General features: G+C 43.7%; 1 protein-coding gene across 1 annotated transcript in view; it reads left to right on the plus strand.

Annotated features, from left to right (window-relative positions):
- Marchf6 (membrane associated ring-CH-type finger 6) overlaps positions 1-24008 on the plus strand; it is a 74405-nt gene extending 50397 nt beyond the window's left edge. The window contains exons 21-26 of the mRNA XM_063257963.1: positions 2488-2669; positions 10474-10608; positions 15416-15505; positions 17453-17585; positions 18465-18600; positions 20604-24008. Coding sequence (XP_063114033.1) covers positions 2488-2669; positions 10474-10608; positions 15416-15505; positions 17453-17585; positions 18465-18600; positions 20604-20694 — 767 coding nt within the window. The 3' untranslated portion in view covers positions 20695-24008. The remainder of the gene's footprint in view (positions 1-2487; positions 2670-10473; positions 10609-15415; positions 15506-17452; positions 17586-18464; positions 18601-20603) is intronic.
- Positions 24009-25827: the final 1819 nt, after the last annotated feature.

Here is a 25827-nt window from a genome sequence, read left to right on the forward strand (position 1 = left end):
AGTTTTTCCCCATGAATTCCAGGGCTGGGAAAGAGCAGATAGGAAAATTAATTTCAAGTTTCTAAACAAAACAAACTTTTTCTAATTTGAAGGAACAGATTTTACCTTTAACTGGTAACCATTTTATTTTACCGTTTTTTGCATAATAATTGTTGACTTCAAGACTTTGCATACAGCTCCCTCCTGCTCAGATCAGAGCTGTGAAGATGGCAAAGCCTGTTAACTGTGTGCGGTTGTGTGAAAGCACAGTGCTGAGAAGACTCAGCATTTGAATGTGGGACAGGGTTTACATTTATGCTTTGATGCTCCATTTTTGTGTTTTTGCCAGGAATAGTTTTAAAAATAAAGAAGGAAATCTAGTTTTCATACTTGAATTTGATTGTGAGAATAATTTAGTTTCATTAACATTGTTAAGTCAACATTTCCTTTTAATCTGATTCTACTGTATAGTAGAAAGAGTAATTTGTCATCATAGAAGTGCTTCCGTTAGCTGATGGCAAACATTAAAGAGTGGTAAGGATACTATTTCCACCCATAGGTTACATTTCTGTAGCAATAAATTAAAAATTGTGTAGTTACTACAAGTTGAATATGAATTCGATCTTCTCAAAACCCATTTTTGGATGAAAAATATATGAAATGTAGAATAGAAAGTGGCTATTAAATTTTGTAATGAATCTCAAATACAAAAAAGACAAACCCTGGTGTAAAAATATATGGAGAGCACTAAACCTTTCTACAGCTTTATCAGTGATTACTTTGATAGCTTCAAATTAATGTGCACATAGGCCTTTTCATGTGGTATTTTACATGCATTTGTCTTTTTATTTATTTACTTTGCAGTGCTGGGGATCAAACCTAAGGCCTTATGTCTGCCAGGCAAGCACTTTCCCACTGAGCTACGCTTCCAGCTTGTATTTGGCTTTAAAGTGTTATTTTTGGCTGAATACATGGCAATGTGCCTCTACTTAGCTCCATAAGAGGCCAAGGCATGTCACAAGTTCAAGACCAGGCTTGGCAACTTAGCAACTTTTTATAACTTAAAGTAAAAAGGCCTGGAAATATAACTCAATGGTAAAGCACTTATCTAACATACCTAAGTCCCTGAGCTCAATTCTCATAACCACAAAGAAAAAAAAAGTTATTTTTACATTCAGTTTCATCAGTTTGCAAGAAATCTGTGGTTTGTAAGGCTTGACTGTGAAGCTAATTGAATTTGACTTGGAGGCAGTGTTACTTGACAGAGAAGAACATGGCCTCTGTGACCCAGACCTGCCTTAAAATGCAGCTGTACTCTGCTTGGAGTTGGGCAGGGTTCTTGTACCAAGCCTAGTTTCTGTCTGTCTGTCTTTTGGAGACAGGGTTTCACCATGCAATTTAGGCTCCTTGAACTTCAATTTGAGCAATCCTTCTGCCTTAGCCTTTCGAGTGCTAGGATTGCAGGCATGTACCACCACATCCAGCTGAACCCGGTTTCTTAATCTTTACAAGGGAGAATGTGTCTACATTGGGTGAGGGCGTTTTGCAGGGAGATGAGATAATGCATGGAAAGCAGTACAGTCACCAGCTTTTTGTGAATATTCAAAAATAATACCACCGGATTGAGAAGGCAATTTTTAGGGGAAAAATATACTAGAAATTTAGATTTTTGTTCTTTCTCACTTTATTAAGAAGTAATCAGGTAAACAGATTACTAAATTAATAAATGTCTTGCCTGAGAGATTATGTGGATACGCTATAGAATTTATTTCTAATATTTCTTAGGTAGTTCTCAATGTGGGTCGTACATTTTAATACATTTAGATGGTGGTAATTTTTTCTTGGTTCTTTTAGCACTCTTTGATTATTGTGATTTAAAATGTACTCATTCTATTAAAGTAAGCTTTAGTTTTCTGTCTTGATGAGTGAGCCATGTGGGAAAAGTATATTAATTGAAATCTTCCTAAATAGTGAAAGGGTTGACAGCACAAATAGTAGAAAAGACATTTCTATCTTAACCACTTTGTGTGCTTTTTTTTTTTGTAATTTAAGTTTGAATTTATGTTTGGAAATAAAAACACAAATTAAAAAAACTTTTACAAAATTCTCACACAAAGACCCATTTTAGGATATCATTACATGCTGCTTTTACTTAGAAAAAGTGAACAGATCCTATCAAAACAAATAGTTGTCAATTGTAAATGTATATTCCTTTCTTTGAGCCATAATTATTTCAATTGCTGATCAAAACAGTGGAAGCACCAGTCCCCTGAAGCCTTCGCAGGCTAGAAAGAACAGGTCGTTGTTGTGACGCCTTGGAGTGTACGTTTCCAGAGGGTTTTCCCTGCTGGATGCTTCCTGTGGAAGCTGTGTACAGTTAATGAAGTAATTGAACACGCTAAAGAATGTGTTCTTTTGGTTTCTTCGGTGCTGCAGGATTGCTCTTGGGACCTCAGGCTATGGTTCTTTCCATCTAGCTGCACAGCTCATCAGCCTTTCTGTTTGCAGTGTTTGCTGGCCGTTGGCTCATGTCCTTTTGGACGGGCACTGCCAAGATCCACGAGCTCTACACAGCTGCCTGTGGTCTCTATGTGTGTTGGCTCACCATCCGGGCTGTGACGGTGCTGGTGGCGTGGATGCCACAGGGGCGCAGAGTGATCTTCCAGAAGGTGAAGGAGTGGGCGCTCATGGTAGGTATCGGCTCCTCTGATTGGAGGAGTAAAAGTTCTTCCCCTCACTCCTGTAGCTTTTTTTTTTTCACTTGTTTGTTACCTCCTTAAGACAGCAGTTTCCAGGAAAGAACATGTAAGTCACTATTTTATGTCTTTTCATTTGTATAATCACCTCTAACTTTATGTCTGAATTTGTATTTTGATTTCACTTGAAGTGTATCTAATACTAGTACTGAAAAAAATATAAAATCTACCTTTTAATATGTTTAAGTTTTGAATTTTAGTTTCTAATTTTTTTTGATGGTACTGGAAGTGGAACCCAGGACTTTGTGCTTACCAGGCAGGCACTTGTGTCATTGAGCTATATCCCCAGCCAAGTTTCTAAGTATTATACTGATATATGGCATACCATTTGATAATTTGATACATGTCTACAGTGTAACAGTGAAATCATGTGCTTCCTTCTATTTGCAGTGATTACTGTTGTGCAGCCATTACTGTTGTGAAATTCATTATCAGTGGAGGGGTGCAGTTTCTGTATATTTAAAATACAGAACCAGCTAATTCTAGCTTTTTGTTTGGTGTTTTTCTATACAATACCAAGTAGCCATGTAAGGAAGCAAGTATTGTTTCATCCACATACATGGGCTCTGGTCGCTTGTTGACATAGCTGTGCTTCTGAGGCCACCCTGAATACAGGGCTCATCTGACTCCAAAGCCTTGTGACAGACTTCACAGTCTCAGTGTGTCAGCTTTTCTTTCTTTTGTCACTTGGCCTGAGTCCTAGAGCTGCACTATCTCGTGCACTAACCACTGGTGCTAAATGGCAGATATAGGAGATCTCTGGCATTATAGTAAGTTTTGTTGGACCAGGCTGTTTCAAAGGCAGAGGATTTGGTTGGATTTATTGATTACTTTAGGATTGCATGGGGGGACTTCCAGGAAGATGGCACAGTAGTAAACAGCAAAGAAAACAACTTCTTTGAGAGTCACCATCCAGATAGATGCAGGAGTATGACGTCGTGAAGAAGACAAGAAGGAAGAGAGAATCTGAAGTCTGAATCCAAGCCCACAGCGAGAGTAAAAAGAAAAAAGGCAGTAGTTGGTGGCACCTGCACCTGGAGCCAGGCTCAATCGTGAGGGGAGCTGCTGGAACCTGGGGACGCGCAGTCATGGTTGCTGGCGACCCCTGCAGAGAGACTTGGCAGTAGAGGGGAACAGCAGACGTGGAGGCCTGTGCTGCTGTCAGTGAGTGCAGAGGATTCGGTTCTCCCGTGGGAGGGAGCACTGGCCAGGACCCATCTAGAGTCGGACCAGATAAGCCTGAAACTAGAACTTCAGCAGATCCTAGCTGGGTGCAAACCCTTGGAAATTGCTTGGATTGCAGTGAGCCCAATGAGTGGTCTTGGGACAGGCTGCTGAGGGTGTCTGCTACTTTGTCATAAAGCAGCTCCTGGCTTGTGGGGATACAGTGGCACGATTTGGGGTGCTGTCTCCTCAGGCTGTCTACTAGTGAATCTAGCTATAGTCCTGGAAGTGAACTGTTTTTGTTTTGTTGTTGTTTTTCTTTTTTTCTTGTTTTAGTCAGCTTGTTTTTTGTTCCTCTTTTATTTATTTATTTATTTTTGAGTGAGTGTGGTTCCTAACCTCCTTGTGGGGGTGGTTTTGTTTTGTTTTACCTTTTATCTCTCCCAGCTCTCTTTTCCTTCAGTCCTCTGCATCAGTTTCCCCAAGTTGGTGGGATCCATCTTTGTCTTCCAACCTACTTCTAATCTCATTCTCTTTTGCCACTTTACTGTTTCCTCTTTAATCTATTTTGAATCTTAACCCTTGTGGGCAGAATTGATATATTACAGTCATATATTGTATATAACTGTTTTTGCATTCCGTTGAAGAGGTAAGAAGACACTTTGCAAGACACAGCTGCAGACACCCAGTTCACCAAAGGTGAACCCAGGAAGCAGTGAGGCTGGAAAATTCAAAAGCCCACTACTTGACTCTCTGAAGTGGTAAACAAAGTACTTGAATGAGGGTCTGGAAAAAATGAAATCAGAATAAACAGATTATCAAAAATATTCCATATTTAGTGATGTTAGAGCAGACACAGAAAAATAGATAAGCTTAAACAAATTATGGAAACACAACATTGGAAACAAGTGGAATCCATAAAGCGGATTCAAGCAGATATCCAAGAGAATAAAAACTCCACTGAAAGTATTGAAGCAGATTAGGCCAGTGTAACGACAGGATCTCAGATATTGAAAACAGAATTGCAGTTACTGACCAGGAGAAAAAAAGAGTTTTCAAAACTAGTAAGGAAACATGAGAAATCAATCCAGCAGCTGCAAGATGGAGTAATTTAAGATTAATTGGAGTTAATGAACAAGCAGGAGATACCACAGACATCATGACAGAAAACTTTCCTGGTAGAGAAAAAGAATTTGATATGCAAATAAGTGAGGCATATAGAACTCCAATTAGCAATGATCCAAGAAAATCCAGGCATACCATAGTCAAGATTCCAGATATTCAACACAAAAATAGAATTTTAAAGGCTGTTAGAGAAAAGAAACGAATCACCTATAAAGGAAAGCCCATCAGAATTATAGCTGACTTCCCAGCACAAACTCAAGTCAAGGAGAGCTTAGAGTGAAGTACTCCCAAGTTCTAAAAGAAAACAACTTTAAACCCAGATTGATGTATCTCACAAAACTACCTTTCAAAGTTGAGGGAGAAGTCAGATACTTCCATGACAAAAACATCTGAGGAAATTTATGACCACCAAACCAGCACTCCATAATTGTCTGAAGGATATTCTAGAAAGAAGTAATAAGACTACACCTCAATGAACCCCAACAGAAGGAATCTACCAGGAAAGATAAACAATTAGAGGGAAGGGGAAAAAGAAAAATGTGAGAGGGAGCCAATAATAGGAAAGTGAAAAGGATAATGACACATTAGTTTTAACCAGTAATGTTAATGGTCTCAGTTCACCAGTCAAAAAACAGATGCAGGATGGATCAAGAAGAAAGATCCAACAATGTACTGTATACAAGAAACACATTTCATCCAAAAATAAATTCATAGACTGAAAGTTAAAGGATGGAAACCAATGTTCCATACAACAGGAATCCAGGAAAAAGCAGGAGTTGCTATTCTATTTGCAGATAAAGTCAATTTCAAGCTTAGACTGATTAAGATAGATAAGGTCACTGCATCCTGGTAAAGGGATCAATCCAAGAGGAAGAGATAACAGTCATAAATATATATGCAACAAATACTTAGTGCATCCAGTTATATATAACAATTACTCATGGACGTGCAAGAACAAATAAGCCTTAATACAATTGTATTGGGAGACCTCAGTATACCACTGTCACAAAATCACAGATCAACTAGACAAAAAAATCAATAACGAAATATTAGAAGTAAACTTTTGAGCAAATGGACTTAGTAGATGTCTATAGAGTGTTCCACCCCAACATCAGAATACATATTCTTCTCAGCTGCACATGGGACTATCCCATGCATAGTACCAGACCACAGTGAAATGAAATTGGAAATGCATGCTAAAGGAAACCACAAGAACTTCATCAGCACATGGAAATTAAATAGCACCTTACTAAATAGTCCATGGGTCACAAATGAAATTAAAGAAGAAATCAGGCAGTTTTTACAGTGGAATGATAATGACAGTACAACATGCTAGAACTTGTGGGACACAATGAAAGTAGTCAAGAGGGACATTTATAGCAGTAAATAGCCATATCAGGAAAACAGAGCACGCACATATAAACAACCTAATGTTGAACCTTAAACTTCTAGGAAAAGAAGAACAGGCTAAACCAAGAGCTTGTATGAAGGAGGAAATTGTAAGGATCAGAACAGAAATTAATGTACTGGAGACTAAAAAATACAAACAATGAATCAAAGAGTTTGGTTCTTTGAAAGATTAAATAAAGTTGACAAACCCTTGGCTAACCTTGTCAAAAAAAGGAAAGCAAAGACTCAAATCTGTGCAATTAGAAATGAAAAGAGTAAATTACAACAGACCCTGTAGAAATCCAGAAAATCATCTACACTTTGAAAACTAGTATTCTAATAAGATTGAAAATACAGACGAAATGGACAGATTCCTAGATACATAAGAATTACCAAAGCTGAATCAAGAAGATATAAAAATCCTAAATAACCCTAAATAATATCAATCAGTGAAATTAAAGACGTAATTAAAAATCTTATCAACAAAGAAAAGCCCAGGCCCTGATAGATTTACTGCTGAAGTCTACTGGAAATTTAGTGAAGACCGAATATCACTACTTCTGAAACTCTTCAGTGAAATTGAAAGAGAAGCAATACTCCCAAATTCATTCCTGGAAGCAAGCATTACTCTGAATCCAAAACCAGACAAGGACCAAACTAAGAAAATTACAGGCCAATCTCCCTAATGAACATTGATGCAAAAGTCCTCAATAAAATACTGGCAAACAGATTGCAGCAAATCATCAGGAAGATTGTACACAATGACCAAGTGGGATTCATCCCAGGGATGCAAGGATGGTTCAACATATGTAAATCCATAAATATATTAACAGAGCCAAGGACAAAAATCATATGATCATTTCAATAGATGTAGAAAAAGCTTTTGACAGAGTCCAGCACCCATTCATGATTAAAAATCCTACAAATTGGAATAGATGGTCTTTATGTCAATCTGATAAAAGCCATCTATGACAAACCAACAGCCAGCATCATTCTAATGGACAAAAACTGAAAACTTTCATTCTAAAATCAGGAACAAGACAAGGATGTCCATTGTCTCCACCACTCTTACTCAACATAATCCTGTAAACTTTAGCTAGAGCAATTAAAAGAGAAAGAAATAAAAGGAACAGAGATAGGAAAGGAAGAATTTAAATTATTATTATTATTTGGAGATGACATGATACTTTACTTAGAAGATTCCACCGAAGACTTCTAGATTTAATAAGCAAATTTAATAATGTATCTGGTTATAAAGTCAACACTCAGAAATCAGTAGCCTTATTGTGTATGAACAACAAACTCACTGAGAGAAAAATCAGGGAAATAATACCTTTTACAGTAGCATCTAAAAATGTGAACTACCTAGGAATCAATCTTAACAAAAAATGTAAAAGACCTCTACAATGAAAGCTGTAAGTACTCTAAAAAAGGAAATTGAAGAGGATATTAGAAAATGGAGAGTAAGTATCCTGTGCTCTTGGGTGGGGAGAAGCAATATAGTGGAAATGGCTGTAGTTCCAAAACTTTTATACAGATTCAATGCAATTCCAATCAAAATTCCAATAGCGGATCTTACAGAATTACAGAAAACAATCCTAAAATTTATCTGGAACCAGAAGAGACCTAGAATAGCGAAGGCAATCCTAGGCAACAAAGACAAGACAAAGGCATCACAGTCCATGACTTGAAATTATACTATAAAGCAACCGTGTTAAAAACAGTGTGGTACTGGCAAAAAAACCTGCCAAAAACCAGACATGAAGATCAATGGAATAGATTAGAAGGTGCGGAAATAACTGTGGACACACTTAGCTACCTTATCTTTGACTAAAGTGCAAAACATATTCACTGGAAGAGAGCCTCTTAAATAAGTGTTGAAAAAACTGACTACACATGGTGAAGAATAAAACTGGACCTGATCTTTCACCATATACTAAGCTAAAATCAGAATGGATTAAAGATCTTAGTATTAAAACAGAAACATTCAATCTGCTGGAAGATACAGTAGATAAAACTCTAGAAGACATTGGTTTAGGCAAAAACTTAATGAATAAGACCCAAGAGAGCACAGGACTTACTGTAAAAAATCAATAACTGGGATCTCATCTTACTGAAAAGCTTTTGCACAGCAAGAGAAACCATCAGCAGAGTGAAGAGACAATCCACTATGTGGGAGAAAATATTTGCCAGCTGTTCCTGAGATAAAGGAGTACTGTAAGAACATACAAAGAACTTAAAAAAAAAAAAAATCGGTTTTCCCAGATTTGAAGACCCAGTCCAAAAATGGGCATCTGAGATGAACACATACTTCTCAGATGAAGAAGTACAAACAGCAAGTAAATACGTTACAAAATGTTCAACATCACTGGTCATTTGACCAGTTATAACAACACTGAGATAGTTATAACAGCACTGAGATTTCACCTCACCCCAGAAAGAATGGCTAGTATTAAGAAATCAACTAATAACAAATGCTGGAGGGGGTGTGGGGAAAAAAGAACCCTTTCCATTGTTGGTGGGACTGAAAACTGGTGCAACCACTGTGGAAATTTGTGGAGATGCCTCAAAACACTAGGATTGGAGGTCCCATTTGACCCACCTCTTCTTCTTCTGGGTATCTTCCCAAAAGAATTAAAAACATCATACCACAGTGATGTATGTGCACCCGGGTTTACAGCAACACAGTCCATAATAGCTAGATCTTCTAAACAAGTTAAATGCCCATCAACTGAGGAATGAATAAAAAAGATGTGGTATTTCTATATAATGGAATACTATTCAGCCATAAAGAATGATAAACAACATTTTTATAGGTAAATGAATGCACCTTGAAAACATACTTTATTATTGAAATAATATTTCAATATGTCACATGTATAAATACCATATTGTTTCATTAGTATGATAAGGAAAACACATGTATTTTGTCCCAGAGAGAATGACTTCAGCCAAGTAACCACTCAGGTCAGACCTGCCTTTGCTTTAACCCACTGTGAGCCATTTTGAGTTGACTTTTGAATGTGGTAAGAAATGATGGGGATTTAGCTCAGTGACATAAGTGCCTGCCTGGCAAGTGCCAGGTCGTGAGTTCAATCCCCGGTACTGTAAAACAAACAAAAAATAAATTATTGATGTCCTATAAGGTTTGGGTTTTTTGCATGTGGATATCCAGTTGTCCCAGTATATTTATTAGGGCACAATCTTTTCTCCACTTAATTGCTTTTGCATCTTTGCCAGAAATCAGTTGTCTGTTACATAGGTATCTATTTTGGGACCTTATATTGGTACTTTGGTGGTTTTTCTATCTCGATAGCAATACTATTTGTTATGATTAGTGTAACTTTGTGATAATTCATGGGATGGGGAGGGTTGGAGCTCTAATTTTGTTCCTCTATCAAAGTTGTTTAAACTATTCTGAGTCTTCTATTTTTACAGAAATTTAAAAATCAAAATGTTAATCTTTATGAAAAATGTTGGCAGTTTGATAAGGAATTGTGTTTTCTGATTTTTATTATTTTCTTACAGTTTTGGTTTTATTCTGTCTTTATTTTTAATTTCTCTTGGAAAGATATGAGGATATTTCATAATTTTCTTTTCTAATAAACATGCTAATAAGTAAATAAATAAGCATTTTACACAAAAAAGAAAAACAAAAGGATTGCGCGGATCCTTCCCTTTCCCACTTAGGAAAGGGAAGAATAGGTCCCCCATGGACCAGTGTGTTATTTAGCCCATCAGTGTTTTTTCTTACAAACAGCAGCCTCATCCTGAGAGTGGTTATGAGGGAAACACTGCCTCCTGCTTAACTAACAGTAAGATACGTTCTCTGTAATCCTTTTTGCAGTGACAGTTCATAGACATTTCAGGTTCTCAGGGTAGTTTAAGGTCTTACAGCTACCTATGTAAGAAGTGTTATTTTACCATGTAACACAAGAAGCTGTAGTGTAGTAAGATGATGTCATGTTGGCAGGCATCAGGTCCAAGTAGAGAAATACACCCAGAGAGAATGAGGAGCTCTCCCTCGCTCCGTGATGACATGTCTCTTGTCTCCTCACAGATCATGAAGACCGTGATTGTGGCGGGGCTGCTGGCGGGCGTCGTCCCGCTCCTGCTGGGGCTCCTCTTCGAGCTCGTGATCGTTGCTCCCCTGCGAGTTCCTTTGGATCAGACGCCTCTTTTCTATCCATGGCAGGTAAGTGCGTGCACCTGCTGCTCATGCTGTTGTATTTTTGGGGGTCAGAAACAAGTCCTTACTATGAGGAATTTTAGTGGTTGATTTAGAAAGACTTCTTAATTTTGTTTAGTTCTAGGAAGACTTGCAAAATTGTTTTAAGTAATGCCCTTCTCAGGTGTAATTAGGCTCGTTGTGGGGCTTTCAGTAAATTCTGCATTGCAGATTAGTCAAACAGCATTAGTAATTTTAAAAGCTATTTTTAAAATACCACAATACCAGTTAAGAAAGGTAGAGGGATTAACAGAGTTAGAAAACCACTACTTTGTAACACCTGAAAAATAATTCCATCAAGGATTGTCAGTGGACTCAAACCCATGAAGTGAAAGCTTGCTGGTACCATTGCTAGGTAATAAGTTATGCACGTAATGACATAGAATAGCCTGAAATTAAGAGAGGGTTTGTCAGTTTGTCTCTGGTGTATATCTGGGGCCTTCCCTGGAGAGGCCTGGGACTGGGAGTGACTTCAGCTGGGTCAGAGTTACTGGGAGATGGCTCCTTTTGGGAGGGTGATGCTGCCGTTAGCACCCAGTGAGGGCTGCTGCTGGAGACCCTAGATGTGCCTGGTCGCCACTCTTGGAACCCCCAGTGGTGGGGCTTCTTACAGTGCCATTGGAGGAAGTGAGCATCTCTACAGACAAGTTAGAACCTGCATTGCCTTGCACGGCCTCACCTTTGGCGCCTGCACCCTCACATTTTCCTCTGCTCTGCTGGATAAAAGCAAGTCACGAGGGTTGACCTGGATTCAAGGGGAAGGGGTCTGTAGCTCCTGCCACCTGACTGGGGAGGAACTTGGAGGCATATTTTGATGCTAATACAGGAGAGAAATGGTTGTTTACCTGGTGGCAAAGTGCTACTTCACAAAGCAGTGTCACGTTCAGAGGGAGTCAGAGCTGTGCAGTGGAGGGCCAGGCTGCTATTGTGCTGACAGTCATCAGCCCTGGCACTGCAGAGGGCAGGAGGAGGAGAACAGAGCCACTCTTGCACTGGGGAGCCATCCTGCCACCGTCAGCTGGAGCTGGGCGATGTTTTCACAGAACCTCAGTGTCACAGGAGGCCACTTTGTATTAGAGGAAGACAAAACAAGACCAGCCTCTGTAATCATAGCTAAGCAGACAGAACAGGAGCTTTTTTTTTTTTTTTTTTTTTTGAGAGGGAAAATTTTTATTAGGTTCAATTTCCAGCTGCAGGGCCGGGTCACGGGACACTCCTGCTGCCTTCCTCGTCATCCTCCACGTCAAGGCCTGGGATGCCATGGATCTGCCGCTGCAGATTCCTACCCAGCAGGGGCACCTTGCCCTCTTCCTCCTCCTCCTCCTTCCTCTCCTTGGGGGGCACAGCAGGGGTGGCTGGGACTTGGGCTTGGGCACTGGGGGCGGTGTGGGGACATCCTTGGTCCCCAGCACCTCACCAAGCACAGCCTTGTCCAGAGTGCTGCCCTCTGCTCCTCATGTTCCTTCTCCTCCTCAGGGCTGTCATTGAAGGGGTTCTCCTTCTTCAGGTATGCTCCAGCTTCTTGCTGATGAGCTTGTTGTTGAGGATGCTGTGCACCACCATGAGCGAGGACTTCTTGGACTGTTCCATCATGAGCTGCGGGCAGAGCAGGCAGGGCTGGAGAAGCCGCTCTTGGGGCTGGGGCCGGGGCCGGGGCTGGGAGCTGGGCTCGGGCCAGCTCACCTTCAGCTCTGCCGCCACATCCAGGCAGGCTCCAGAACACGAGCTTTAACAGAAGCACAAAATGATAAACCTTCCCTTTCCCTAAGCTGCCTGGCTGCTGCTGCATTACTATGAAGTTTACCTTTGTACATTTGATTAACATAATGTTACAGATTATTCTGCTTTCTAAGACAGTATGACATAGAACAAAGTCCTCCTTCTTAAATCCTCCTCTAAATTCTTACTGCAAACAGAGACCTGAGAAACTCTTCCTAACCCTATGTGAGGGAGGGGTCCAAGTTTCCCGAACATGTGTTTTCTTCCTTGCTCCCCAAAGTAACCAGCGCAGCTCGGTCAGTCACCTGTGTCTTTGGTGGTCTTGTTCCTGGGTAAGATTACTTAGGAAGTCATCATTACCCCAGAGAGTCTTTGATGTTATCTTTTAAAAATACTTACATACTTTGACCCAGCAGTTTGACTTTTCACAGTCCCCTACAAAGGGACATAAGTGTACATGCAGGGTGCATAAGTAAGCCTGCTTCTGCTCATGTATTCCTTATGAGGGCAGGAAAATGAGAAGCAGCTCAGATGCGCATCTGTAAACAGTATCTAAATAAGATATGGCACAGCATCCCTTGAAATTCAGAGCAGTTGATAAGAATGCAGAGAGTGGTGAGGGGTTGCTGGGGTGGGGGGGATTGGTTTTTTGAGATAGCCCAGACTGGCCTAAAACTTAGAGTGATTCTCCTGCTTCAGCCTCCCAAATGCTGAGATGACAGGTGTGCGCCCCCTGCCCAGCTATCACACTGTTTTTGAACAGATGGCTCCTACACCTATTTGTGAGGAGGGGAGATTACTAAGTGTAGTGGTTGTGTGTAGCATGGTATACCTCATTTTCTGTATGCACCTTGAAGTTTTGGAAAGAGGAGCCCTTTCTCTAACTCTTAAGTTGCATGCCCAGGTGGCTGCAGACCTGTGGACAGTTTGGTTTATTGGAATTCTAGCTGAAAGGTGCTTTAGACTACCTTGCCTAAGGACTGCTCCCCAGACCTTAAAAAAATTTGAACCTCAAGGGGGAAGGGGAATAGCTCAGCAGCACAATTGCCTGTCTGGCAAGTGGAAAATCATGAGTTCAATCCTTGGTGCCCAAAAATATCCAAACAAACAAGCAAAAAAGTTTGAACCTCAGGCATCTGGGGACTTCTTGGGTAAGCATTAACCTTACTTTGGGGCTGGCTGGACTCCCAGAAGACCAAGGGAAAGCTGAATTGGTGTTTGCAGTCCTTCCATCCTGTGAGCCCCCAAGGGTCCCAAAGAGGCAGAGGCTTTCTCCTTAGTTCTCAGGAGAGGGTTGGCTGGCTTGTCCTTTACGTCTGCCTTCAGACGTAAAGGCAAATCATCTCAGAACTCGAGCTCTTCCAGGTTACAGCAGAAGGTGACAGATGCTTTGACAAAGAACAGCTGAGAGCCTCAGAAAAGCAGATCAGGCAGAGCAAACGGAACACAAGCCTTGATGTAATAGAATGTCTTGAAGAGCTTTGAGAGCTGCAGAAGAGAATGCACTTGGCAGCTGTGTCCAGTGTGTGCGTGTGCCCTCACACCCAGCAGAGCACGCTGTAGAGCTGTGGAGCTCTGATTCCAGGAATTGCAGTGGGTCACTGAGGTCTGGATGGTCAGAGGCCTGGATGGTCAGTGTGGAACAGATTAAACTGAGGGGAAGCTGCGTGTCTTGGTCGCTGGGGTAAAGGTACATCCAGAAATCTGAATCTACCAATCACAGAGGTCCTGAAACAGAAAAGCGTGAAGCAGTATAAAAGCAAAACTGGGAGAAAACCTTAGGGAGGTGAAGGAGGAGCTTATTGTGTAAGTTGGAAAGGTTTGTCCCATTTGGTGAGCTTGAGACTAAAGAGAAAAACACACCTGGGCATATCTTTTAAGATTTCTAGAGAAATCCCATAAGCTTAAAGAAAAGCACACTGCCCTTAGGCATCTTTCCCTGTAGCACTGACCACTGTAAGACAGAGCAAAGTTTATAGGTAGTTGAGATAAAGGACACAGAGACCAGCTTTTTGTACCTAGCCAGAATTCCACTCGCTCTCCAGGCAGGGTGAACGCCGATTTAGAGGGTGTGCCAGCCTTCCCCCACTGTGGGAGGCTCTCAAGACTAGTAAGTGGAACATCGGTCTCCAGCTGACGGACAAGAAGGAGAACAAACAGTATGAGCAGGATCTATATAGAAATGATACAGATTAAAAAGCGCTGTGTATCCTGTGGGGCACTTTGTGCACATGGAGATGGATTCAGGGGGTGGGGGGCACATGTGGCAGATGCTGTTGCTGGAAAGGGTAAGAACTTTAGGTAGCAGTGCCAGAAGACTCCAGCCTTCTCTGTAATCATTTCAGTTTTATGTGAGTAGATGTCACTGTTACATGTGGAAAGTTCAATATGTATGTGGTAGTTTTAAAGGATTAAACCTATCAGTGCTTCCTGTGGGCGGAGGACTTAAAAGTTGGGAGCAGGGACGTCCCCTTCCTGCGTCTGACTTGCACCTAGAGATGAGCTGGTGGAGGCAGGTGGCATAGTGTCAGTGGGAGCTGGAATAGAAGGGACTGGGCCAGGGGCAAGGCCACTGAGAAGAGCTGGGTGTGCAGGGGACTTGGCATGGCCAGCACCTGGAATGCTGGGAGCTGCTTGGTGGAAGAACAGGGCAGATGCTTTCAGTTCGAGCCCCCTATGAGCTCCCAGACAGCTCGCTTAGGCAAATCTTTGCTCCACAGTCTTATTTTGATGTGAATTAGCTCAGTCAGGACCAACAAAGCAGCCCAAGATGAAATAAAATGAGGACATTTATTTTATTTGCTTATATAGGTTTTTGTTAATGATGTAGACTTTTAAAAGATACAGAAATGATTTTTGATAAGAACATTATATTTCTTGGAAGAAGAACATTCCCTGAATTTTCCAGTGTATAGTAGTCTTCTCTAAAGCTGTTAACTACCCTGCAAAATTTGTTTTGAAATGGAGTAATATATATAAGAACACTATACAATCTCTCTGCTAGGTTTATTGTTAAAAACAACAAAAATGTGGTAAATGGTTTTTATTACTCTAGGACTGGGCACTTGGAGTCCTGCATGCCAAAATTATTGCAGCCATAACATTGATGGGCCCTCAGTGGTGGCTGAAAACAGTAATTGAACAGGTAAGCAAGTCAACTTTCAGAGAAAGTTACGTTAGAATTGGTCAGACCATATTAAAACCCATAGTTTTCTGTATATTTTATGCCCTGGTGCAGGAAATTGAAATCAGGGTCTCCTATGTGCTGGGAAAGTGCTCTACCACTGACCTGCATCCCCAGGCCTTGAAAAAAATTTTTTTTAAAATTCGGAGATACTTATTGTTTTCCATGCTGGCTTTGAATTCAGTAATCCTTCTGCCTCAGCCTCTCATGTAGCTGGAATTACCTTTGTCCTCCCTTTAGGCAAGTAGAGGAAGGACAAGGGGCTTTCTTGCATCTGCTGCGTTTCAGTTGTCTTTAGCTCAAAATTCTTAGCCAAGAAGACATTTTTAGGAAGGCATCTTCCGATCTCCCATACTACCTGTGTTCTAACCCACTCGAGGCCTGGAGGTGCCACTTGTAATCCCAGCTCTCCTTTGTAAGCCTGATACTCAAGGCCAAGGCAGGAGGGTTGCAAGTTCAAGGCCAATTTGAGCTACATCCAGGCCAGCCTGGTTTACATGGTGAGACTGTCTCAGCCACTTTTAAGTCTCATCCGAAGCTTAACCAGTAAAACAACCCTGTCCAAGTGGATGCCAAAATGATCATACATGCTTCCTCCAGGCCAGAAGATCAATAGTACTCACTCATGTTTCTGAGCCTGTAGCAGAAGAGAGGTTATGCGGTAAATAAAAGGCAAGAAACAAAGAATAAAATGTGCGTTGTTTGGGAGATAGTCTGGCTGTGCAGCCCCTGAGACTATTACTGTATTTTAGGGCATCATCAGATAATTTGGTCATTGTGCTTAAATTTTTAAAAAGTAGCTTATACTTCTGTCCTTTTACAGGGCACATTGTAGTTCATTTTAGGAGGATTTCTATTTAATGCAGCCAACATAACAGATTTTGTTTATTTAAAGGATGTATTCTAAGGGCACACGCCCCGATGTTGCTCAATGCCAACACGCAGGGCCCTGCGGGTCCACAGCACTAGTGGCTGAGCTCCTTTGGCAGCGGGAGGGATGTTCCCCTTAGCCCAGTGCAGTGGAGCAGTCAGCACTGCGCCTGCGCTGGAGACCTGGTGGCCGCAGAGCCAGGAGCTCTGTGTGATGCCCCCGCTTTGGGCAGTTCTGGGGCATGTGTCAGGACAGAAGGGGAAGGAAACAGGGCAGTGCCCTTCCCTCTGGCCCTGTGTCCAGCAGATGCTATTTCAGGGTCTTCCCACTTTCGTCCAGTAAATTTCTATGTTCAGTACATTTTCTGGATGATAGAAATATTTTAGAAATTCTTGGATTTCTTTATACTCACTGTAGAATTTCATGGTAATTTTAATTTTAATTCTTGTAATTTTATTTATAGAATACCTTTTGCTTTGTTAGAATTTAGTTTTATCAACTTTTCAGAAACATGCTTCCTGTTTTCATGTCACATTCATATGAAATAAGTATAATTTCAAGAAATAACACAAATCATTCTTCCATAGTGTTAGAGCACTTCAGGTTATGCACTGTTAAACTCTGGAAAGTTACCCAGCACTGTGATATCCAGGGCGTGTATGCCTGTGGCGAGGGCGGCCTGCTGTCTTCACGTGGGGTTAAGTGGGAAGTGTTAATAGTAAATATAGGGGCTGGGGATTTAGCTCAGCGGCATAAGTTCCTGCCTTGCAAGCAGGCAGTCGTAAGTTAGATCCCTGGTAGGGGGTGGGGGGGACGACAAAAAAAAAATAATAAATGTATTTCCTCTAAATTTTCAGGTCCAAGGCCTGTGTTTGGACCCCAGAGTTTGCCTTGACTTAGGAAATGTAACCAGTTTTAATCCTTTTAGGCCGATAGATTCAGCTCACTGTGGCTTGACTTCAGTAGAGGCTGCTCTGTTACCTTGTGAGTGAGTTTATGGAGCATCGTTATTCTAATTGGTTTCTTTTAATGTTTAGGTTTATGCAAATGGCATCCGGAACATTGACCTTCACTACATCATCCGGAAGCTGGCAGCTCCAGTGATCTCTGTGCTCCTGCTGTCCCTGTGTGTCCCTTATGTCATTGCTTCCGGTATTGTTCCTCTACTAGGTAGGTCACACTAGTTGAGGGGGCTTTTGGTGTGCTTTGTGTTGCTGTCATGTCTGTGTCACTTCCAGTAGCAAAGGCCATCAGATTCCAGATACTTTATTTATAAATATAAAACAGCTGGGCCTGGTGGCACACGCCTGGAATCCCGACACTTGGGAGGCTGAGGCAGGAGGGTCATCATGAATTTGAGGCCAGCCTGAACTACATAGCAAGACCTTGTCTCAAAAAAAAACCCACACCCCATCTTCTGTTCTTCTAAATTGTTGCCTGAGAAGTGGCATCACTGAAGGGTGATGCAGGTTAGAAGCCTGGAAGGCTTCATTTCCCCTTGTGCTCTCTGTCAGCCACACTTGCTAGGCTCTGGCTCACAGCTGCTTAGGCCTCAGGACTCCGCCCTCCCCCAGTGTGCTGGCCCTGGGCGGCACTGAGGTGTCCCCTCCCGCCTGACGGTTGGCAGCATGCTGTCAGGTTGTCTCGTCACAGCCGGACCGCAGTGCACCTCTCTGTGGAACAGGTTTCCAAGGGTCCTTTCTGGCATCGAAAATGTTAGAGATGAGGACACGGAGTCACAGGGATTGAGAACCCTACTGAAACTCGAGGTTTCTTTGAGTTTTCTTTTTTCATTTAGCTTACGTTTGTGATTCAGAATAATGCCATTCATCTTGGGGAACTGGGACACATAAATATCCTGCCCTAGGGGTTCGTGCCCTCATTTGGAATTGAGCATGGATGCCTTTCAATGGGGCTCCCATGACCTAATTCCCTCTGATGAGGCCCCCACCTTCTGACTGACTGTCTGCCACCTGGCAGGGCCATGCGTGCCCCCCACAGCCAGACCACGACCACAGAACATTTAGCGTTTGCTTTTTGGTTTTACAGGTGTAACTGCCGAAATGCAGAACCTGGTCCACCGGCGGATTTATCCGTTCTTGCTCATGGTTGTGGTATTGATGGGGATCCTGTCCTTCCAGGTTCGCCAGTTTAAGCGCCTTTATGAACATATTAAAAATGACAAGTAAGTCTAGAGTCTCGCTCAATCTGCTTTTGTGGAGTTGTTGCTCTCTCCGTCACAGGCAGGCGCTGGCTCCTACCAGGTGGGCGGCAAGTGGACCACGACAATGGGGTGTGGAGGGGTGCGGGCCGGGACTCCTGAGCAGTGAGGCATGGGTTGGGGAGGACCAGTCCGTGGCTGCTCAGCCTGCTGTCGTGTGTGTGGGTGGGCAGTGTGTTCAGTGGCTGCAGGTGCAGGTCAGACCCAGTCGCAGCAGCTAGCAGCGCGTAGAGCCTGTCCTGAGCCAGGGCGACTGTGTTGCCTTGACACTGCAGAGCTCTGAGGCCAGCATCATGGGCCCCCATGCCATCTGGACTTGGTGGGAGATGGAGCAGGGCCGGGTGAGCCCTTCCTTGATAGGAGCTCAGGAGCTCCTGGTCCCGACAGCGGGCTGTGTCCTCGGCCTGCAAGGAAGGGAACTGTCCTCTCTGCCCTGGGCCACGGTGTCCTTGTAGACAGCGCACCTTCACTGTGATGCCCATTAGGCGGTGAATCACTTTATTTACTGGGGGGACCTGAGGACTGAGCCCGGGGCACACTGACCACAGCCACAGCCCACAAGGTCTGATTCTGAGAGTGAAGCTGAGCACGCCGGAGGCTTCTCCCACAGCTGCATTACCCGGGCACCGGTGCTTGGGATAGGCAGAAGGACATAGTGCTGCAGGGGCAGTCCCTGTCCTGACTGAGCAGGAGGAGTGCAGACAGGACTGGCCCTTGGGAGCCTGCTGCCCGCTGGCTGCTTCCCCAGCCTGCCTTCTTGGCCTGCAGCGCAGGTCCATGCCCAGAGACTGTTGCATTCTTTTGTCCTGAGCTCCTTTCCTGAAGATCTTGTCAGCTCTTGAGCAGTGTTTGTCCCTGTGTTGCGCCCAGTGCTCTGGCGGGGGCACGAAAGGTTCTAGATCAGGAGAGTCAGGCTTGGGTTAGACTCTCACTTCTCTGCCAAGGAATTTTTTTTTTTATTGGTACTGGGGATCGAACTCACGACGATGCGCTTGCAAAACAGGTGCTTATGCCACTGAGCTAAATCCCCAACCCTTTTTTTTTTTTTTGGAATTTTGGTTGTAGGCAAATGAGTATTTCTGTTCTCTGTAAATTTTTTATGGCCTCGGCTTTTCATTGCCACGTTATAATGCACATTCTTGAAGTATCTTACTATGGCTGATGATTACTAATGTGCTGGGTTGCACCGTATGTGATTGTGTCAGTGAGCATCACGGTTTAAAAAGTTGTGAAATCCTGGCTGCTTTGTTAGGAACCCTTAAGGCGAGGTTACTAACTTCGGGAGAAGTGGTAAGATGACAGACCGAGCCACTTTGAGGCCAGGGACCTAGGAGCGTTTTACACACAGTGACACAGGAAGCAGCTGTGCAGAAACTGCCAGATCTCTCCCGAGGCTGCTGCGCACCAGCAGAAAAGCCAGGCACAAGAGGTGGGTGACACTGGCATTGGTGAGAAGGTTCCTCCTTTTCTTGCACTGGCCTTGCAGTGTGGCACTGCACTCCTCCGGGCACTGATGAAGAAACACACTTCTAGCCCCGAACGGTCAGGCCACCTCTTCGTCTCCTGCTGCCACCGTGTGCGCTCAGTTTCCACACGCTGCCTGCAGTGCTCTTCACCCGCCTTCTGATGGTCGTGTTCCAGTTTTTACTCAGACTGTGCCCCGAGCTGTTGTGCACTGTGAAGCGCAGTAGACAAATTCTCTGTGCTCGTTTCCCATCCTGCTCTGAGACCGGAGGGTCTGAGGTGGTGAGGCTGTCCTGGCAGTGTCAGGCAGCTGGTCCCCAGGCCCACCCTGCGCCTTTGTGCCAAGGCACTCCTTTCCGGTGCTAGGCCCCTCTTTCGGTTCCCCAACTCCTGAGAGGTGTAGCGGGAGGAAGATGATGTGACTCGCGTTAGAAGAGCATGGTGCCGTGGGAGGTGTGTTACACACAGCACGGAGCGAGAGTAACCACCTGTGTCTCCCCTAGGTACCTTGTGGGGCAGCGCCTGGTGAACTACGAGCGCAAGTCTGGCAAGCAGGGCACCTCTGCGCCTCCCCCACCGTCGTCCCAAGAGTAAAGCGGTTGTTCTGCTCCTCGGCCTTCCCCTCGCCTTCACGTGTCCTCCTTGTGGACTTCTCGCTTTGGAGAGTTCCCGTGGTCTCTCGGCGTTGTTTTTAAGTTCACCGAACGTGACTTGTACCCTCAGCGCTCAGAGGGCGGCTCGCCAGCTCTGCTGCTGCACCCTGCATCTGCCGACATCACTGCTGTCTGAGATCTGTATATGTGTACATAGAAGCTCCTTGATACCCTAAAACCTTGGATTAAACAGAATGTGCATTGTACATCTTTAAACAAATGTATATTAATTTATTAAATCTAGTTGTCACTTTATTTTGGACCTGCTGTGATCTCGACAGGAATCGTGCCGGAGCAGGAGCGCTCGGGCGAGCCTTCAGCCGTGGGCGCAGGTCCCACTTGCTGCTCCCGCGTGCTCTGTGTGTCTGGGAGCCGCCGCAGGGCAGCAGGCGGCCGCGCAGCGGCTCTGCGCTCAGAACGGGAACCGCGCGCTGCGCTGCCGTCCTCGGAAGTTCTTTTGTATAACACCAAAGCTGTTGTACATTTTCTACTGCCTGATTTTTTTCATGTTGTCTGTGTTTGTAATATTGTATAGTATCTTGTGCTAGGTGAGGAAATTATTTTTAATTTTGATAATTTAATATTCCTACGGATCAGCATTGGGAATCAGGTTTGTGTGCTTGTTAGGGCATGTCTGTACTTAGGGGAAAAGGTCAAAAAAGGGTACAAAGGAGAATTCTCAACAGTCCACGTATCCTCCTTCCATATAGCTCTTACTTTTTGGCCAGAAGTGTCATGCAAGGTCATAAATCTTAAGGAGTAACACCAACACCAGCGCTGCGTCTTACCGGGGCCAGACGTTCCGAGCTGCTCGTCGAGCAGAGTCGGCCGTGCGCGGTGCCGGAGCCTGATGAGGATGCCTGCTCCTGCTGGTCATGTGTTGTTGGGGAGGGAGTAGTGTGCCCGTTTCTCCTGCTTTCATCAGTAAATCTGAATTTCCAGAGCTTTTTGTTGACAGAATAAAACTGCCGAGGAAGCTGGCTGAGCTGGCCTTCTAATGCAGGCCCGTACTGTACCGCAGATGTGCTGTGGAGCATCTCAGAGAGCTGAACACATAGAACTCGGTTTCCCTTGGTACCAGAGCGTCCAGGCCGAGTTCAGAGGAACGAATGGGATGGTTGATTCCGGGACCCAGGTGTTCAGTGCTGGCAGGATATTGTACGGACACTGTTTGCTCTTAGTGGCAGTTTAGGAGTTCTCATAGAAAGTGTAGGTCTTTAGAAACTGTGAAGAGATTTCCATATAGTATTAAAACCCGTAGATTAAAAGCAGAACTTTTAAAAAATATGAACATCAGCCAAACATTAGCTACCAAAATCAAGAGCAACATATTCTAAAGGTTTTATTTCTTAGTAATTTTCCCCCAAGTGGTAAGGATATACTTTAAAACATCAGTATAAAAAATGCTTGAGATAAGGTTCAGTGTTAACACTCTTTGGCACTTTGTAGTAACCCTCTCTCGTCTTGCAAGACTTATATTCAGAAATACAGTACTACTGTAAAAATATGGAGCATTTAAAAGCATAATGCCATCTGTCATAGTATATGGCTACAGAAGCTCTTTTCATGAGGAAAATAATGAATTTTTCATACAAGTTGATCAAAAATTTAAGTTTCTTTTTAATTTTCAGAGAATTTGTAGATTTTTACTTAAAACCATTAGAGTCAGAAGCATAAAGATTGTCAATTCTATGAAATTCTAAATCTTACATTTTGTTTAAAAAAAAAAAAAAAAAAAAAGCGTGTGTGTGTGTGGCCAAAACTTGTCCTTGTTTTCTGTTCCTGGCAGGTAACTTTATACTGTCTTCCTGAGGACCCTTCCCTGCAGGTGTGCGCTGTCCTGTGTTTTCAGTGAGAGAAACCCTTTCTAAGGAGGAGAGCCCTGGCGCTTCTGCTTGGGTGGCATCCAGGCTTTATTATTAACCAGTGGTTATAATTATTTCAGACCTATAGATTATAAAGCGTTAGTTTTGCTGCCCTTCATATAGATTTCCTTTTAAGTCATGGTGTAGTTTTCTTTCATTTTCCATTGAGCTAAAACAGTCTTCAAGGAGAAAGACCTTGTTGCTTTATGTTTACTATTTATAAGTTGAAGACAAATCAGCATTTGAGGTTAGTCTCACGCGGCCAGTTTCCAGTAGTCATAGCATGAGGTGTTCATTTGTTCATTATTAGCAAATTATGTTGGTTTTTGAAATATAAAGTGCTAATATAGCTGAGATGAAAACCGAAGAAAAACAGCAGTGTGGAATTTGTGTGTAGCTAGCCTTTAAAAAGCCATACCTTTTTAGCCAGCCCCTGCTCCCCCTTATTCTCTGGAGAAACAAAGAAGATGGGACATCTCCATTCCAGGTGTAAACAAGCCGTTTTTATTTCCACGTTTAATACAACTCTTGTCACCATGGAAGCTTGTCTCGTGTTTTTTTCTGTCCCTCATACAAATGACAGGGTAAGTTCCCTCAAGTGATTTGACCCTAAATGTGTCATTCTGTGTTAGCATTATGCTATCAAAGCATAACTGAGTTTAGGTTGAATTAATGTAAAAACAAAACAGAAGAGAAACACTGGAAATTTCTACACTGTATTGTGTTTACAAACACACACAGGAGACTAGTGCCAAAGAAGGCTGGCACTTTTTAAAGCCGCTTTGTTTTATTTTCAGAAATGGAAACATTAGGCTATTTGCTCATCCTTTTTTACACTATAAGAGCCAGTGATTCTGTTTAAACCCTCCTTTAGAATATGAAGTCACGCCGGGAGAAGACACGAATGCGCGTTACCACCGCAGTGTTGTGCAAGCCTCACAGTGGCGGGCGGCCGTCTCTCCCAGCCTGTCTCAGCTACCTGCTTAGTCTCCTGTCAGCCAGGTGTCCACGTTCCAGCTTACTGCTGTCTTGGGTCGGGTTTCTAAAAACCATCACGAGTAAGGGCTTCTTCCAAATATCCCTGATGATATCTTGGGCATCAGTATAGCATCAAGATGTGTATTCCTGTCTATTTCGTATGAGTGCCTCATTTTGTAGTCATGAAAGTAATAAAACACCATAGAAGAAAATGTAATAGCTAAGGCCTAGGAATGACTGGTAGAAGCCAAATAGAACACTTAGGCAATTGGGTTGTCGGTTTTTTATTAAAACACCCTAGATACCTAGACCAATTTTATATGTACACATTAAAAATGTTCCCTTTTTATGTGGTCATTTGTTGCCTTCTGAGTTGATAGAACAAAACCGAATAAAGTGGATGTTAGTTGTAGCCTAGTTTGTTTTTTGGTTTGTTCTGTTTTGTGGCAAGTCTGTCTTAAACTTACAGAACTGTTGGTGCACGCCCATAGTCCCAGCTGTGGGGACCCTGGGGCAGCGGGATGCCTCGAGATCAGTAGTTCGAGCTCAGGGTTCGTAAGGCCACACAGGGAGACCCCATCTCCAGAGCAAAGCGAAGGGAGTGTGTTGCCTGTCGGCACACGTGGATGACCCAGCCATTGGGGGTCAGTGCAGCCATGTGGGGACAGCTCCAGGTGCTTAGTATAGCCCCTCCTGTTCTCAGTGCACCTCTGCTGTCTTGGAAGCTCATACACTAAATACTGTTAAAAGGAGAGCACACCTTAGCTGTCGCCCCAACTGTAGGCAGCCCTCACTGGACAGGCCAGAGCCCCTCCCTGTCTCCTCTCCACCAGATCTGAAAGCCAGGGCTTCTTCCCCAGGTTTCTTTCAGATGGGCCTTTGATGAAGCCAGCGTGGCAGCTTCTGCATGGTTGACCACCATGTCTCTCCAAGGAGAGAGAATTGGATGAGGTTTTCCTCCATGTCTCCCAGGGAAGAGATGCTTTCACCTTAGAGATTCATTTTAATTTTTATCCTTGTTTCTAGGTTCAAGCTCCAAGTTTTGAGCATTCCTGCGTGATTCCCCCTTTCCCGACAAGTGCATTTTTATTGTTAACTGCAGGGTGAGGAGGTGATGGGAACAAGAGACACCTTTCATCTGTGCAGGGGAAAGAACAGTTTTGTCAGAGGAAGTTGCCCAGCGAGGCTCAAGGCTGCGCTCCAGTCTGGAGCCATGCATAGCACACAGGAGCCGCTAGCAAGAAAAGGGAGCCAGCAAGAAAAGGACCCGGCAGCACCCTGTGTGCCACTGGGGTTGGCCCCGCTGCTCCCACTGAGGCGCAGGGGAGGGGAACACAGAGGGCGGCTCTCACGTGGAACTGTGAGCCGCGTGCTAGGACGACTGGGAAGGGCTCATTCCCATTCATCCCTGGCTGGCTTCTGCTCAGCTCAGTCTTTCCTGCCGGTGTCTGAGGGCCCGATGGAGTGAAGAGCCTAGAAGCCGATGTTTAGGAAACACGGTGGGATAATTGGACACGATGCAAAGTAAAAAATGGATCTGTACCATGTACAAGAAATAGAGTCGTAAGGTATAGCCCCAAACCGTATCACTTCTAGGGAAAAAAAAGCATTGTCTTGGGTTAGGCAGGGGTTTTTAAGGAGAAAAAAATGGAAAAATTGTACTTGACCATAGTTGGAAGCCTCTTTGAAACAGACCAAGAACAGAAAGGCTGGTGTGGCAAAAAAGTATTGGCCAAGCATTTCCTCAGAAGGACATGCATCTAGAATACAGAAAGCCCAAAACTCAGGGCCACCATCTGTCCATTTTAAAAGTGGACAAAACATTGAAACGCACACTTCAATAAAGAGGATCTGCAGATGGCAAATAAGCATGAGATCCTCAACATGATTTCAAGAAAGTGCAAATTAAAAGCGCTGTGAAGTAGCACCCTGTACCTGTGAGAAGAACGGCTGACGTGAAACACGCTGACCCACCGTGGGGGTGAGGACGGTGTGATGACTGTGGCTCGCTGTGGTGGTTCCCGCACTTTACGCCCCTACTTCCTGTTGAGGGGAGGCACGGGCCCTGCGGCCTGGCCAGTTATGGTCCACATGTCTGCGGGTGTCAAGGTGGCCATAGCTGTGACTCCCCACACAGCGGCTGGAGCTGCACACGCAAGAGGAGCCTACTGTGTGCAACACAGACACATCTCAAGATGGTCAAAGGCCGAACGCGCTGCCTGGCTTCTCTG

Source organism: Cavia porcellus, unplaced genomic scaffold, assembly GCF_034190915.1.
Source record: "Cavia porcellus strain 051 isolate PalLab524CR breed Dunkin Hartley unplaced genomic scaffold, mCavPor4.1 scaffold_11, whole genome shotgun sequence".
Lineage (NCBI taxonomy): Eukaryota > Metazoa > Chordata > Mammalia > Rodentia > Caviidae > Cavia > Cavia porcellus.